The 13,255-nt window shown below is 34.7% G+C and overlaps 1 protein-coding gene and 1 long non-coding RNA gene across 7 annotated transcripts; both read right to left on the reverse strand.

The window, feature by feature from the left end:
- Positions 1–594: 594 nt before the first annotated feature.
- Positions 595–2,079, reverse strand: LOC116028024. The gene is made up of 2 exons (XR_004100047.1): positions 1,404–2,079; positions 595–1,025 (listed from the first exon to the last, which is right to left on the reverse strand). It is a non-coding gene; the product is annotated as an uncharacterized LOC116028024 (long non-coding RNA).
- Positions 2,080–3,156: 1,077 nt separating this feature from the next.
- Positions 3,157–11,347, reverse strand: LOC116026652 (CRM-domain containing factor CFM3, chloroplastic/mitochondrial-like). 6 transcript variants are annotated; one of them, XR_004099868.1, is made up of 11 exons: positions 11,098–11,347; positions 10,658–10,709; positions 6,764–7,990; positions 6,078–6,534; positions 5,801–5,973; positions 5,173–5,523; positions 4,938–5,094; positions 4,565–4,857; positions 4,404–4,463; positions 4,045–4,306; positions 3,157–3,480 (listed from the first exon to the last, which is right to left on the reverse strand). XR_004099868.1 is itself a non-coding variant. In XM_031267998.1 (11 exons), the coding sequence occupies exons 3-11, from the start codon at positions 7,892–7,894 to the stop codon at positions 3,457–3,459; spliced, it is 2,733 nt and encodes a 910-aa protein (XP_031123858.1). In that variant the 5' UTR covers positions 7,895–7,990; positions 10,658–10,709; positions 11,098–11,347; the 3' UTR covers positions 3,157–3,456. The 6 variants fall into 6 exon arrangements, 4 of the variants coding, with proteins under 4 accessions (XP_031123858.1, XP_031123859.1, XP_031123857.1 ...); XR_004099869.1 differs by having other exon boundaries at positions 4,032–4,306; XM_031267998.1 differs by having other exon boundaries at positions 4,220–4,306.
- Positions 11,348–13,255: the final 1,908 nt, after the last annotated feature.

Genomic DNA, 13,255 nt, shown 5'->3' on the forward strand with positions numbered 1-13,255 from the left:
TGAGATGAGATTAGGAGAATATCAATCCAACTTTTTTCGTGATTGAATTCCAACGGAGTGTTAACAATGTTGTGCACCACACCTTAATACATATATTCTTTAATTTAAAAGTAGATACATCGCTTTAGTAATTGTTTTTTCCAAATTGAACAATCTATTAATTCAATTCGAAATAAACCAAATGAACCCCCTAATTATATTATACTATACTAGTATTTTCGTCCGTGCGTTGCACGGAATGGATTTGTTATAATATTTAAAGAATATTTGGATCAATATACAATTATATATATTATAACATCAAATATTATATAGCGCAATACAATTATATATATTATAACATCAAATATTATATAGCGCAATTGATGAAATTGATTTATAACATCAAATATTATATAGCGCAATTGATGAAATTGATTGGATCGATCAAATATTATATAGCGCAATTGATGAAATTGATTGGATCGATCATGTTTTCTGATGTTTTCCTTTGAATTAGAACAAATAATTGTCCTATTACCCGGGCATGAATAATTATTTTTATTATATATTGAGATAATTTTTTTATTTTGTTCGTAAATCAAAACTTGAATGTTCATCAAATAATAATCATTCACACAACTTGAATGTTCATATTCATAGAATAATAATAATTCACTACCATAAGGGTCAGTCTCATATTTAAAACAAGCCATGCTTCTAATCTTCAAGACTCTAACACATAAAAGAAATGTTATTTTCAGTAACAGACTACCCAATTAGTAACTCCCTTATATTAGAGAGATGGTCAAAGAGTAGTTTGAAACCACTCAAAATTGCCTCCAAAAGAAAAAAAACAGAATTTCAGAAGCCAAGACCATATTCTTCACTGGATGATGGCAAGTCTATTAGACAGCCGCTTAGATTTAGATTTACCGGTGGGTAGTCTTGGCATCTCAGTTGTCAATGCATACATCTTTACGGCCAATAATTCACAATGCATACATCTTTACGGCAAATAATTCATCAGGAAATCCCTTCTGATCCTACAATAGGACGGCGGGTTCATGTCAGATTAGTAATCAAATATCAATTTTAACAGACTATTATTATAACAATAACTTTAGGAATCAGTTTTAGCAGACCATTATTATCAAATTTTCGATGCAAAACTCAAAACATATCACAGGAACAATTTAGTTATTTGATTGCCATGTTGCCTAGAGAATTCTGCCTAACTGCTCATTCAAATGGAATATTATAGTAGAGTTTTAACAAGCATGTACTATATAGACTTAACAGGGCAGTGTAGAGCACAAGGTCAGCGTATCAGATTAATTTCAAGCTTTTTGTGTTTTTCATATCACACGTTGATGCAGTAGTGACTACCCAACACATGGAATGTCATAATGATCTGAGCATACCTTCACTGTATAAATGTATAGTCCACATTGATTGAAGAGATCCTTGAAATATATTGATCTGATCTGGTGACGCTCTTATCTTCATTTTTCCAATACAAATCCTTGAGGTGTGAAACCCAGTTAGTATAACGTAGTAAATTTACAATACTCTTCACAAGATCAATAGGTTTTAAAAATTAAAATTAAAAAATTATAAAGAATTAAAGTTTGGGTCCAAGACATAGTTCTTTGCATCCAAGAAGACATAATGCTTAGTACAGAAAAAAGGCAAAATGTCCAAAGCCACTTTCACATTAGTACACTCCGCACAAACAACAATAAGTCGAAGACACAAAATACAAAAGTTATTATGATGAAATCATACCTGTCTTGAAATATTAATATTTATCATCCTCACCAAAAAAAAATTAATATTTATCCTGAGAATGTCATAACTATTTTCCTCAAAGCAGCATAGACTTCGGAAAATGGGCCAATGGGTTAAGCTTTAATTTTTCAAAGAAACTCTGCATCGGCTCCTCAACACGCGCTAGTATTTGTATTTCATTTCGAAGCATTCGATTTTGTCAAATGACGCCAGCTTTATACATATACTCCCTCCGTCCAATTTTATGTGTCCGGTTCGGTTAACATGCTTGACTGAAATTATTTTTAATTCATTTTTTCATAATATTAAATTTAATATTAATATGCAAAATTTATATATTTAGAAAGTAGAAACTACACTAAAAGTACTATTAAACACAAAAAATCAAATTTAAAAATAAGTAAAAAATAATAAAGAAAATAAACAAAGAAGAAAGAGTTGGTTTGACCCATAAATAATAAGTAAGACTGATAAACTGGGACAGGAGGAGTATTTCTTAAGAATTTTGAGATTTCTGCTCTTGAGAGACTAAATTTATTTAGTGTTTAACATCTATTTTATTTTCGGGAATTGAATTCAAGTATCAAAACTTAAGCTAAAAGCTTGCTCAACTAGACCCAAAAACAGTGCAAGTAACAGTTTCTCACTTTCTCGATAGAATCCAACTCGTAAAAATACTACTCTTCTGAAACCATAACTCTTGAATCTAGATGACTAGTTTCCAGCAGTATCCCTACCTCTGTTTGTAAAGAACCTAATAGCCCAAAAGTCCAAAATTTGGTTTCACAACCTCCACCGTCAAAACCATCATCCACTTTTCATGCCCACTTAAAGCACTCCAGTAAATGAATGATCACTATGTCTGCTAAAAACCTTGCTAAGACACCAATTGTAACCTTGTTTTTTTTTTTTTTGAAAACAATTCTAACCTTGTTAAGGTACCCAATAGCAAATCCACGAAATAAGAGGGAATCCAATCCAATTTTTTTTGGATGACAAGGGAAACCCCACAACCCTTTCGAGTGTGAGTAAACCCCGCCATGTGGCCCTAGTCAGCAAAGGACCACAAGGAAATAAACCAGGTTACCTATAGCTGACCAGCTCAATCCAATCTCTATTTATTAGCCTACAAGTTATTGAATACGGCTCTATGTAAACAGTTATGGCACCACCCTGATAACAGCTGGTGTTAGGAACTGCATGCAGGTGGACACTGGACAGGATTATGCCAAAATTAGATAAAATATAGAGCTTTCTTTTACATGCAGGTGTTAGGAACTGCAACTCCATTCTATAGAGGCATATGTCATTTTATATTGCTACTTACCCTAGAGGAATGTAAAAATAAAATAAAATAAAATAAAATAAAATAAAAAATAAAAAAAATTCCCATGACAAAATTGTCTTAAATTAAGATTCTAAATGACATTAAGTTTCCACTTACTAAACATTTACCAGCATGACTGTCTCTCACTTAGTCACTTCCAACCTCAACCAAAGGATGTGTGAACCATTTCTTCCACTCCCCTATACCATCAATCAACCTCAACCAACCAAACAACTTCATAGTGGCCAGTCCCACAAACAATTGCATTTAAAATAAAGTTTAAATAAATGGAAGGAAGAAAAATGGATTTGGAATTCATATTCCCTCAAAAAACTGCATGATCAGACCATGATCACATCCTATCTTCCGGCTGGAGTGAAGTCCTAAATGAAGCAAAAAAAAAAAAAAAAAAAAGAAACAAATTGAGTAACAGATTACAAAACACTAGCAAGAAAAAATCATAATGTCCTTTCACATTCAATTATCCAAGAACAAAATGCTCAGTTCATAGTTCAGCAAACAGGATAAGTGTTGGCTTTGTCAGTTTGTCCTAGGAATAGATTAAAAAATCAACAAACAAGCAATAAAAAGTACATAGTACTCTATTTTTGCTTTTTAAGTGTTGTGTCTGGCTCTGGATATAGAAAACTAGAGATATTCCTATGGTCTGATCATTACCTGGAATTAAATGACTTATCGGATCATAAAATTAGTTCCCTAATAATATATGTATATGTATGTGTCTGCTTCCATGCAATTCCGCTTGTAGTAAAGTATCAGGATTAATATAATATATAGAATGGATCAATGTAGGCAAAGATTACATTTTCCTGTAGTATCAACACAACCATCCATTGATGAAATATGACAATGATAGAGATATAACCTATGTGATTAAAGTTGTCTAGTAGTGGTTTAAGACAATAAGCACAACCTTGGCACACTACCTGAAGTGGAACACAATAAAAGTTGGCAGCTCTGTGCATCTCAGGCACAGTTAAATTTTCAGGAGCCAAGTTCACACGAGCAGCTTCCAGAAAATGTGATACAGGCTCAAGAAGGTCAACCTGGATGAGAAGCTTTAAGTTAACTTTTAAGGGGAAATGGAAAAGGGGCACTCACCTCTTCCATGTCCTCGTCATCAGCAAATGCTTCTAACCGAGAGTACAAGGCCTCCTCATCAATCTCCTTCACAGTTTTCGTTTCATCCTATACATTTATCGGCAGAATTTATTATTATTTAGAGCAACAAATGACACTGATCCAAATGCTGTATCACTTGTCAAGAAAATACGAGGAAATGTACCAGATCGGATTTCATATTCTCGATCTTATCCTTCAACTCCAATATATGATGTTTTAATGCCTGGAATGCATAAATAAACAGATTTGTGATCAATTTATAGCGGCCAAATAATGAGACCTAACACAATAAATACTATAGAAAAATAACACAACATTAAGTACCTCCCTTCTTTGAAGTTCTATTGAACGTGCCAATGCCTGCCTCCTTGTTAGAAGATTTTTAGGTCTGAATTCACTGGGTCGCTGATAATTCTTGCCTCGATAGAGGATAATTGCATGGCCTCGAGTAGTTTTGTCAATAGATACTAGAACCCCGCCACTTTCAGCCTCAAGGCTAATTGCAAAATGTTTCACTTGTGGAAAGGTTTTTCGTTCTACATTGATCTTTACCAACTCCCGGTACTTCCAGTGTAAATGAATGTTTTGTATGGTGCCATCAAAAACCTCTCGCCTCCCTGAATACAAACAAAACAAAATTGAGTGACGTGTTCTACCCTTGAAAGCAAACTAGATGGTTGCAGCAGTACTCTGTTACCTAGAACCAAAAAAGGTTTCATGCTCAGACCCATTTTACGGAATAAAAACCTCTCTTCAGAAGTTAACGTTTCCAAATCAGTTGGCAGCTCAGCTGGTTCCAGATTCTTCTGCAACTTTTGTAAAGCCCTCTCCGCCTTTTTCACTTTCCTATTTGCCTGCAGACATCAAAAAGTACTAAAAACAGTTCACTGGCATTCTAAGCTAACCTACACATTTAAGCAACAGCAACTTACAAGAGCCAGCTTGTATTCAAGAAATCTGATCAGAGTAGCATGCCTAGCTTCAGCTGCATCTTTCATCATTTTCTCTATCTCTTGATTACTGGGTGGGTTAGCCCAGCGTGAAGTTGCTGCTATGGTCTCAGCAAGGGTTCCTGCAACCAATGGCCTTTTAGCAGTCCTACGGTTTGAAACAATAGAGGTTGCTGCTGCCTGTCGTGCTTGTTCTTCATGTTCTTGTTGAAGAGTATTCCGTGTCTCTGCTTCTTTTAACGCTTCTGTAACAGCCGGTGCCAAGAAGTCATTACCCCTATAAAAGACTATATAGTCCTTATTACGAGATAAGAGTGTTCCTCCCGTCAACACCTGATGAACAAGTTAATCAATCATCAGCAAGAAATGGATCTTGAAGACATTTTTCCAGACTGATAAACCCTAGAAAAATAGATAACTTCAATTTTTTTTTTAAAACAAAAAGGAAAAAAGTTATTGCTTCATTTTAATTCTCACTCTCTCTTCCTCACCACTTCAATTTTATGGATTGTTTTCTTGCTAGGAGAGGGAGAGGGGGAGCCAATGCCACTTCATGATATCTGTATCTATGCAGGTCTTATTTGTTAGGGGAGTTGATTTTCAGATTAACCTTGAGTTCTTCTGCCATCCTTTCATTGCATGTATTATGCACACCACGTTTGATGGCAATCTTTGCAATAGCGTTTCTTTCCCATCCACGTTTGATGGCAATCTTTGCAATAGCGTTTCTTTCCCATAGCTTCACCATTGCAGCAGCCAGACCTTGCAGCTCTCGGTTTCTTCCTGATGGATTATGCAAAATAAAATGTGTTAACAAGCTAAAAGGAGGATAATTCATGCCCTTAATGTTTGTTTCTTAGGTAAAGGGGAAAAAATTCTAGGCATACCTAGCGCAAAATGTGGGGGCATCCCTCGCGCTGTCCTACGAAAGTATGTCATTTCTCTGTCTCTTAAATTCTGTCTAACACCATAAGGGAGACGTCTGAAAGGAGGTTTATATCCAGGAATAACAGCAGGCAATAAATCTGCATCCACGGGAAGAGGATAACGACCATTCCAATCTTCAAAACGCGGGCCGAGCTCATCCAAAAGAAGATTGAGCTCACTTAAATCCATCTTTTCTTCTTCTGTTAGACTATTCGAATAAGACTTTGATGTTCCATGTACTCCATTCAAATATTTAATTCCACTGTTATCCACCGAATCTCGAGACAATTCTAATGTATCCAAATTAGCTTTATTTTGTTTAACAAATGATTTTACACAATCAAATGCATATGATAGTCCTTTGTATATCACTATTGAACTGCCTGATCTCCAAATCACCAATCCTCCTGTTTTAGCCTGACCAATTGGAAAGCATAACCAAAACATTCATATTATAATAAGAAACAAGGGAAAAAGAAAGTTCCAAACCAATAGAATCCTAGTGAGTTCTCAACAGCAAACAACAAAATAATCAATATTTGACTATGCAAGTCATAAGGAAGAAACAACAAAAATTTTTAACATTAATTTAAGTTATAAATTGCAAACTAAAACTGGAAACACTGCACTACAAATGAGCATTTACCTCAAGCATCTCATGTGTCCTCTTCATGTTATGTGACTGAGGACCTTCAAACTTCAATTTCACAATCTCATCCTCCTTCCATTTCTCATGAATAGAATCCACCAATGCCTGTGTTATACCAGCTGCTCCAACCTTTATTCTTTCGTACGTCCTCAACGCCACATTTCTAAGTCTCTTCAGCTCAAGCTCAGGTATTGATTTCTCTGCTACCTGTGTATTGCTCATTCCTAGCTTCTCTTTCCTTGCATATTTACTGTCTCCTTCCCAAGGCAATCTCAACAAATCATTAGGATCATTCAAGCCCCTAACATTGACAGAGTTTTTAAAAACCTTAGATGAGTTCTCTTTTAAGTAAGTGCCTTTGTAGGTCTGAAATCCTTCAAGTTTAACTTCATCTTCACTTTCACCATCAAAATTGGGTTCTTGAACAGTGCTAGAGAAATTCCCACTAAAGGGAAAGCCTTGAACCAACGTTTCACTTTTTTGTGAAATAATACCATTTGAGGTAAATTTTGCATCAAACTTATCAGTTTCAACCACTTCAGAATCAAAACTCACCTCTTCAACTAAAGCTTTCAGGTCTTGAAAGCGACTATCAGAATCATCATTTTCGAAAGTCTCAATAAATCCACTAACATTTATCCTTTCCTCCTCAGTATCTTCTAAAATTCTAGCATCAGAACTAAACAAATGTTCTCTGGGCAGGGCTCCATGAGCCCAGGGAGGAAGCTTTACCTCAATTCTTGAATTACTACTACTCACTGAGTCACTAACTTCTACTTTTTCTTCTTCATTTTCAATTCCATTCGCAAAAAATTGCAGCCCAGGCTCTGAAATTTCTTCAACTGTTAGCTCCGATTTTTGTTCTTGCCAAGGGAAGCTTTGTCTCGAGGAAGTGGGTTTTACAGACCATTTTTCTTGAATTTTTTCTAGGAAGCTTGCCCTAGGCTTTCTCTTCTTCCTTGTGGGAGTGGTGTATCTTATTTCAGAGTGGGTTGTTTGAGAAGAACAGTAGAGTTTGAACCTTAGAGTTCTGAAACTTGTAGGAGAATGGGTTGGTAAGAGTGGATTGTAAAAGTAGAGATGTACTGAAGGAGAAAGAAAATTCAGTGGCGATGGATAAGCAGCCATAGCTGCCAGGCTGATTTTTTTGAGATTTTTCTAAACGGGGTATGGATTGGATCGGGTCGTAAGCGATGCTCTATGCAGGGTCGGGTCTCATTACGCCTGCATTGGTCCAGAAAAAACGAGATAAATGAAAACAAAAAAAATGTGCCTTACTAAGTTTTGATAGATAAGTAAATTATGAACCTCTCAAATATTTTAATATGTTAAACATTAGTACGTATCTAAAATGTAACAAAATCATAACACACTTCTTAGTAGGATTCGAACCCATATGCTAAAACTATTTATTAAGAAACTTGTTATATATTTTTTGATTTACGAGAAAAGTTCATTACTGCTACACAAAAATATACAATGGGTGAAACATGTCTTAAAATCCTAAATATATAATAAAGCAAAATGAAACATTGAAAAATTTTCCCGCCTATGAAACCTGTTAAGAGTAAATAGCCCAAAATTGAAAGGTCCCAACAGATATTTAATTGAGTAATTCTACATATACTCCCAATTCACACTCCCATTTTTTACTCCATATGAGTTGGCATGCTTTGATTGATCAATTTAATAGGGGGTCATGTGTTTATCCATTCCTTTTTGTTTCATCCTCCAATCAAATTTGAACACAAGTGGGAGTAAAAGTTGGGAGTGCATCTAGTATTTTTGTATTTAATTTAATTTAATTACTCTCATTGGAAAATGTAACAGTCCAAACAGATATTTAATTTATTTTATGATCTACAGTAGTTTTTTTTTTGAATACTACTAACTCTATAACTACTTTTCTCAACCTATTGAAGCACAAGAGTCAGAATTGCCTCCACTAAGGCTCGAACCCACCACCTCCCGTATAAAGGGAAGGGTTTGATGCCACTGGACTACAAGGTCCTTAGCACTATCTACAGTAGTTAAAAACATACAATTAATACTGAGTGTAAGTAATGTAAGTAAACAATGTAAATTCCCTATAAATAGATTACAAATCGGAAATCCAATGAGCCAATTGTCCAAACGAATAGATTACAAATCGGAAAGCCAATTGCCTCTCAGATATGCCCTCTCCACACAAGGAGAGGGCAATCAGGGTTAGGTTGGTAAGAACCTACGAAATCCCTGAAATGCATGGAGGATCAACAAGCAAAACCAAAGAGTCCCTGTTTCATGACGAACTGGTAAATTTACAGATTTACAGATTCCTTTTTTTAGTTCATATACTTATTTAGTATTTACAGATTTACAGATTCTTTTGTTATTACTTAAATATTTTTTTTGGTTAAAATAAACATTCATTTCAATTAAAAACTATTATTTCAAATAAAATGGTCAACTGTTTGGTTAACAGATTGCAAAAAGAAAGCAGTCCTATGAGAAGTATTAGTACTAATTCCATGGTATCCCAAAACACTGGCTTAAGGATTTTATCTCTGGCTCTGTTGTGATAAGTACAATTTCAGATCTCTACCAGCAAACTGAGGTAAATAAATAATTTTTTTTTAAAATCTAATTGTTTTAACTCTATTTACTTACCACATGCCAATATTTGCTGACTGGAGATTTTTATGTACCTGCAAGCATTAATGGCATTGATAGCAGTGGTGATTGGTTCTGTATATCATGCAATTCAACTAGATGCAATAAAAAAACTTACAGAGGACAAATGCGTTATGGATGGCCAAAGGTTGGAATCAAATACAAGTTAGTTTTAAGGGTATTTGGTTCAACAGGTGGTGCCCCTTTTCTACTTTGGGACAGGGAATGCTCAGAATTTTTGGCATGCCAGCTATTGCTTTGCACTCAAATTACAATGGGATAATTATTTACTACTCCATACATATTAAGTAATATAACACAGTATCAGACATATTTTTTATTTTTCTCTTAGATATTCAGATTTAAAATCATGTCCTAATAGGAACAAAATGAAGTTCCCTCTGCAATGGAGACTTTAATTGGAAATGCAATGGTATTTAAGGTTTCAATCAAGAAAGAAAATCATCACAACCCTGTATCTGCATTTACTGTTGTGAGTCTTAAATGATGAACATATTGTTTCTGCCTATTGTTCTACACTGGATATTAGTTAAGAAAAGGATCTTATTTCAAAGATGATTGAAGAAAACTTCGATGATGTATAAGATATGGTAATACGATATAGCTAACATTGTTTGCTTATCTCTAACAGTTTTTTCAATGAGGAAGCATCTGCAGGTGATGAAGTTAACAGTCCTAACAAAGGATGCAAAGAAGTATCAAAGGAAGGATAACCATAATTTAGTCCTTTAACAAAATGTTATCTACTCGATTAGTTTTCTTCAACTCAGAACTTGACGAAAGGAAAAATTGATGGAATCAAGAAGGAAAAGCTATTGTAGAGAGACTAAAATTGGTTCTTCTTAAAAGAAATGTTATTTTTGGGTTTTGATTTGGTGACCTGGAGATTATTCTGAAACACATATGTTTTTTAAAACTGCTAGAACAATTTAATTCCTATTTGCTTTTTGTTATTTTAATGGAATACCGCTATATTTATTCTTTCTATTACTCTATTGATATTACCAGTTATTGAAATTTGAAAAGAATATAGTTTTTCATTCTTAGTCTGCTTCTCGCCAGAAATGCAGAGCATGAAGTCTTTTTCTTTGTAGCAAAAGTAAAATAACACGTCAATGTTAAACACTATCTTACTTTATGAATTAATTATAGTGCAGGAGGATACAAAAGACACCAAACTCAGGTATTGACAATTACTAAAACTGTATGGTTTCTTACCTTTATGGCATATGTAATCCACAGTAGAGCTAATTGTTTCTTTAAAACCTTTCTGCACAAGGTAGAGGAAAAGTATATTTAAAACTCAAAATCAAGAAGCTAAGATAAATATTACCAAACTTATGTAGGAAAATCATAGGCTCCGACAAAAGAACTGCTTATCAATTAAGGATAATCAAAACCACAACTTGAGTTTGAATGTTTAGCAAATAAATTTGATACTTCTTCATATTAAAATCATATTGAAACAAATAAACAGGCTTATATTAAGAATTTCAACCATTTTTTCATTTTTGCTTTATTGATTGCTCTCAGAAAAATATGAATAATTAAAGATGAGTACAAAAGTGCAGATCCAAGTTGGAAACAAAGAAATTTGAAAAAATAGATAAAAATTGATGCATATTGCAAGAACAAGCAAGTGTAGTTGTTGAATTTACAGTGGTTGAGGAAAGGCAGTGGTGTGACCGGCGGGGTGCGGCTGGCGACCATCGGAGTGCGTGACCTGCGGCTTGAAGCTTTAGCATGAGGGCGATGTATCGAGTGACGGCGGTGACTCTGGTTAGGCCAGGGACTGAGACGCTGATGGACAGATACCCTGCAGATTGGCTGAGGGATTGAGGAAGTGAGGGCGTGAGTGTGAGGATGAGGCAGTGAGGGCGTGAGTGTGAGGATGAGGCAGTGAGGAACAAAAAAAAAAAACGGAGGTCGTGAGACAGAAAANCTAGAGAATTCTGCCTAACTGCTCATTCAAATGGAATATTATAGTAGAGTTTTAACAAGCATGTACTATATAGACTTAACAGGGCAGTGTAGAGCACAAGGTCAGCGTATCAGATTAATTTCAAGCTTTTTGTGTTTTTCATATCACACGTTGATGCAGTAGTGACTACCCAACACATGGAATGTCATAATGATCTGAGCATACCTTCACTGTATAAATGTATAGTCCACATTGATTGAAGAGATCCTTGAAATATATTGATCTGATCTGGTGACGCTCTTATCTTCATTTTTCCAATACAAATCCTTGAGGTGTGAAACCCAGTTAGTATAACGTAGTAAATTTACAATACTCTTCACAAGATCAATAGGTTTTAAAAATTAAAATTAAAAAATTATAAAGAATTAAAGTTTGGGTCCAAGACATAGTTCTTTGCATCCAAGAAGACATAATGCTTAGTACAGAAAAAAGGCAAAATGTCCAAAGCCACTTTCACATTAGTACACTCCGCACAAACAACAATAAGTCGAAGACACAAAATACAAAAGTTATTATGATGAAATCATACCTGTCTTGAAATATTAATATTTATCATCCTCACCAAAAAAAAATTAATATTTATCCTGAGAATGTCATAACTATTTTCCTCAAAGCAGCATAGACTTCGGAAAATGGGCCAATGGGTTAAGCTTTAATTTTTCAAAGAAACTCTGCATCGGCTCCTCAACACGCGCTAGTATTTGTATTTCATTTCGAAGCATTCGATTTTGTCAAATGACGCCAGCTTTATACATATACTCCCTCCGTCCAATTTTATGTGTCCGGTTCGGTTAACATGCTTGACTGAAATTATTTTTAATTCATTTTTTCATAATATTAAATTTAATATTAATATGCAAAATTTATATATTTAGAAAGTAGAAACTACACTAAAAGTACTATTAAACACAAAAAATCAAATTTAAAAATAAGTAAAAAATAATAAAGAAAATAAACAAAGAAGAAAGAGTTGGTTTGACCCATAAATAATAAGTAAGACTGATAAACTGGGACAGGAGGAGTATTTCTTAAGAATTTTGAGATTTCTGCTCTTGAGAGACTAAATTTATTTAGTGTTTAACATCTATTTTATTTTCGGGAATTGAATTCAAGTATCAAAACTTAAGCTAAAAGCTTGCTCAACTAGACCCAAAAACAGTGCAAGTAACAGTTTCTCACTTTCTCGATAGAATCCAACTCGTAAAAATACTACTCTTCTGAAACCATAACTCTTGAATCTAGATGACTAGTTTCCAGCAGTATCCCTACCTCTGTTTGTAAAGAACCTAATAGCCCAAAAGTCCAAAATTTGGTTTCACAACCTCCACCGTCAAAACCATCATCCACTTTTCATGCCCACTTAAAGCACTCCAGTAAATGAATGATCACTATGTCTGCTAAAAACCTTGCTAAGACACCAATTGTAACCTTGTTTTTTTTTTTTTTGAAAACAATTCTAACCTTGTTAAGGTACCCAATAGCAAATCCACGAAATAAGAGGGAATCCAATCCAATTTTTTTTGGATGACAAGGGAAACCCCACAACCCTTTCGAGTGTGAGTAAACCCCGCCATGTGGCCCTAGTCAGCAAAGGACCACAAGGAAATAAACCAGGTTACCTATAGCTGACCAGCTCAATCCAATCTCTATTTATTAGCCTACAAGTTATTGAATACGGCTCTATGTAAACAGTTATGGCACCACCCTGATAACAGCTGGTGTTAGGAACTGCATGCAGGTGGACACTGGACAGGATTATGCCAAAATTAGATAAAATATAGAGCTTTCTTTTACATGCAGGTGTTAGGAACTGCAACTCCATTCTATAGAGGCAT

This window comes from Ipomoea triloba, chromosome 8 (assembly GCF_003576645.1).
Source record: "Ipomoea triloba cultivar NCNSP0323 chromosome 8, ASM357664v1".
NCBI lineage: Eukaryota > Viridiplantae > Streptophyta > Magnoliopsida > Solanales > Convolvulaceae > Ipomoea > Ipomoea triloba.

What these genes read in the sequence shown, in the direction of transcription:
- LOC116026652 (XM_031267995.1), bottom strand. Translation starts at nt 7,894, where the DNA reads ATGGCTGCTTATCCATCGCCACTGAATTTTCTTTCTCCTTCAGTACAT. An exon ending in GAAACCTTTTTTGGTTCTAG is followed by an intron (nt 4,858 to 4,937) that starts GTAACAGAGTAC and finishes GTTTGTATTCAG; the next exon opens with GGAGGCGAGAGGTTTTTGAT. An exon ending in AGAATATGAAATCCGATCTG is followed by an intron (nt 4,307 to 4,403) that starts GTACATTTCCTC and finishes ATAAATGTATAG; the next exon opens with GATGAAACGAAAACTGTGAA.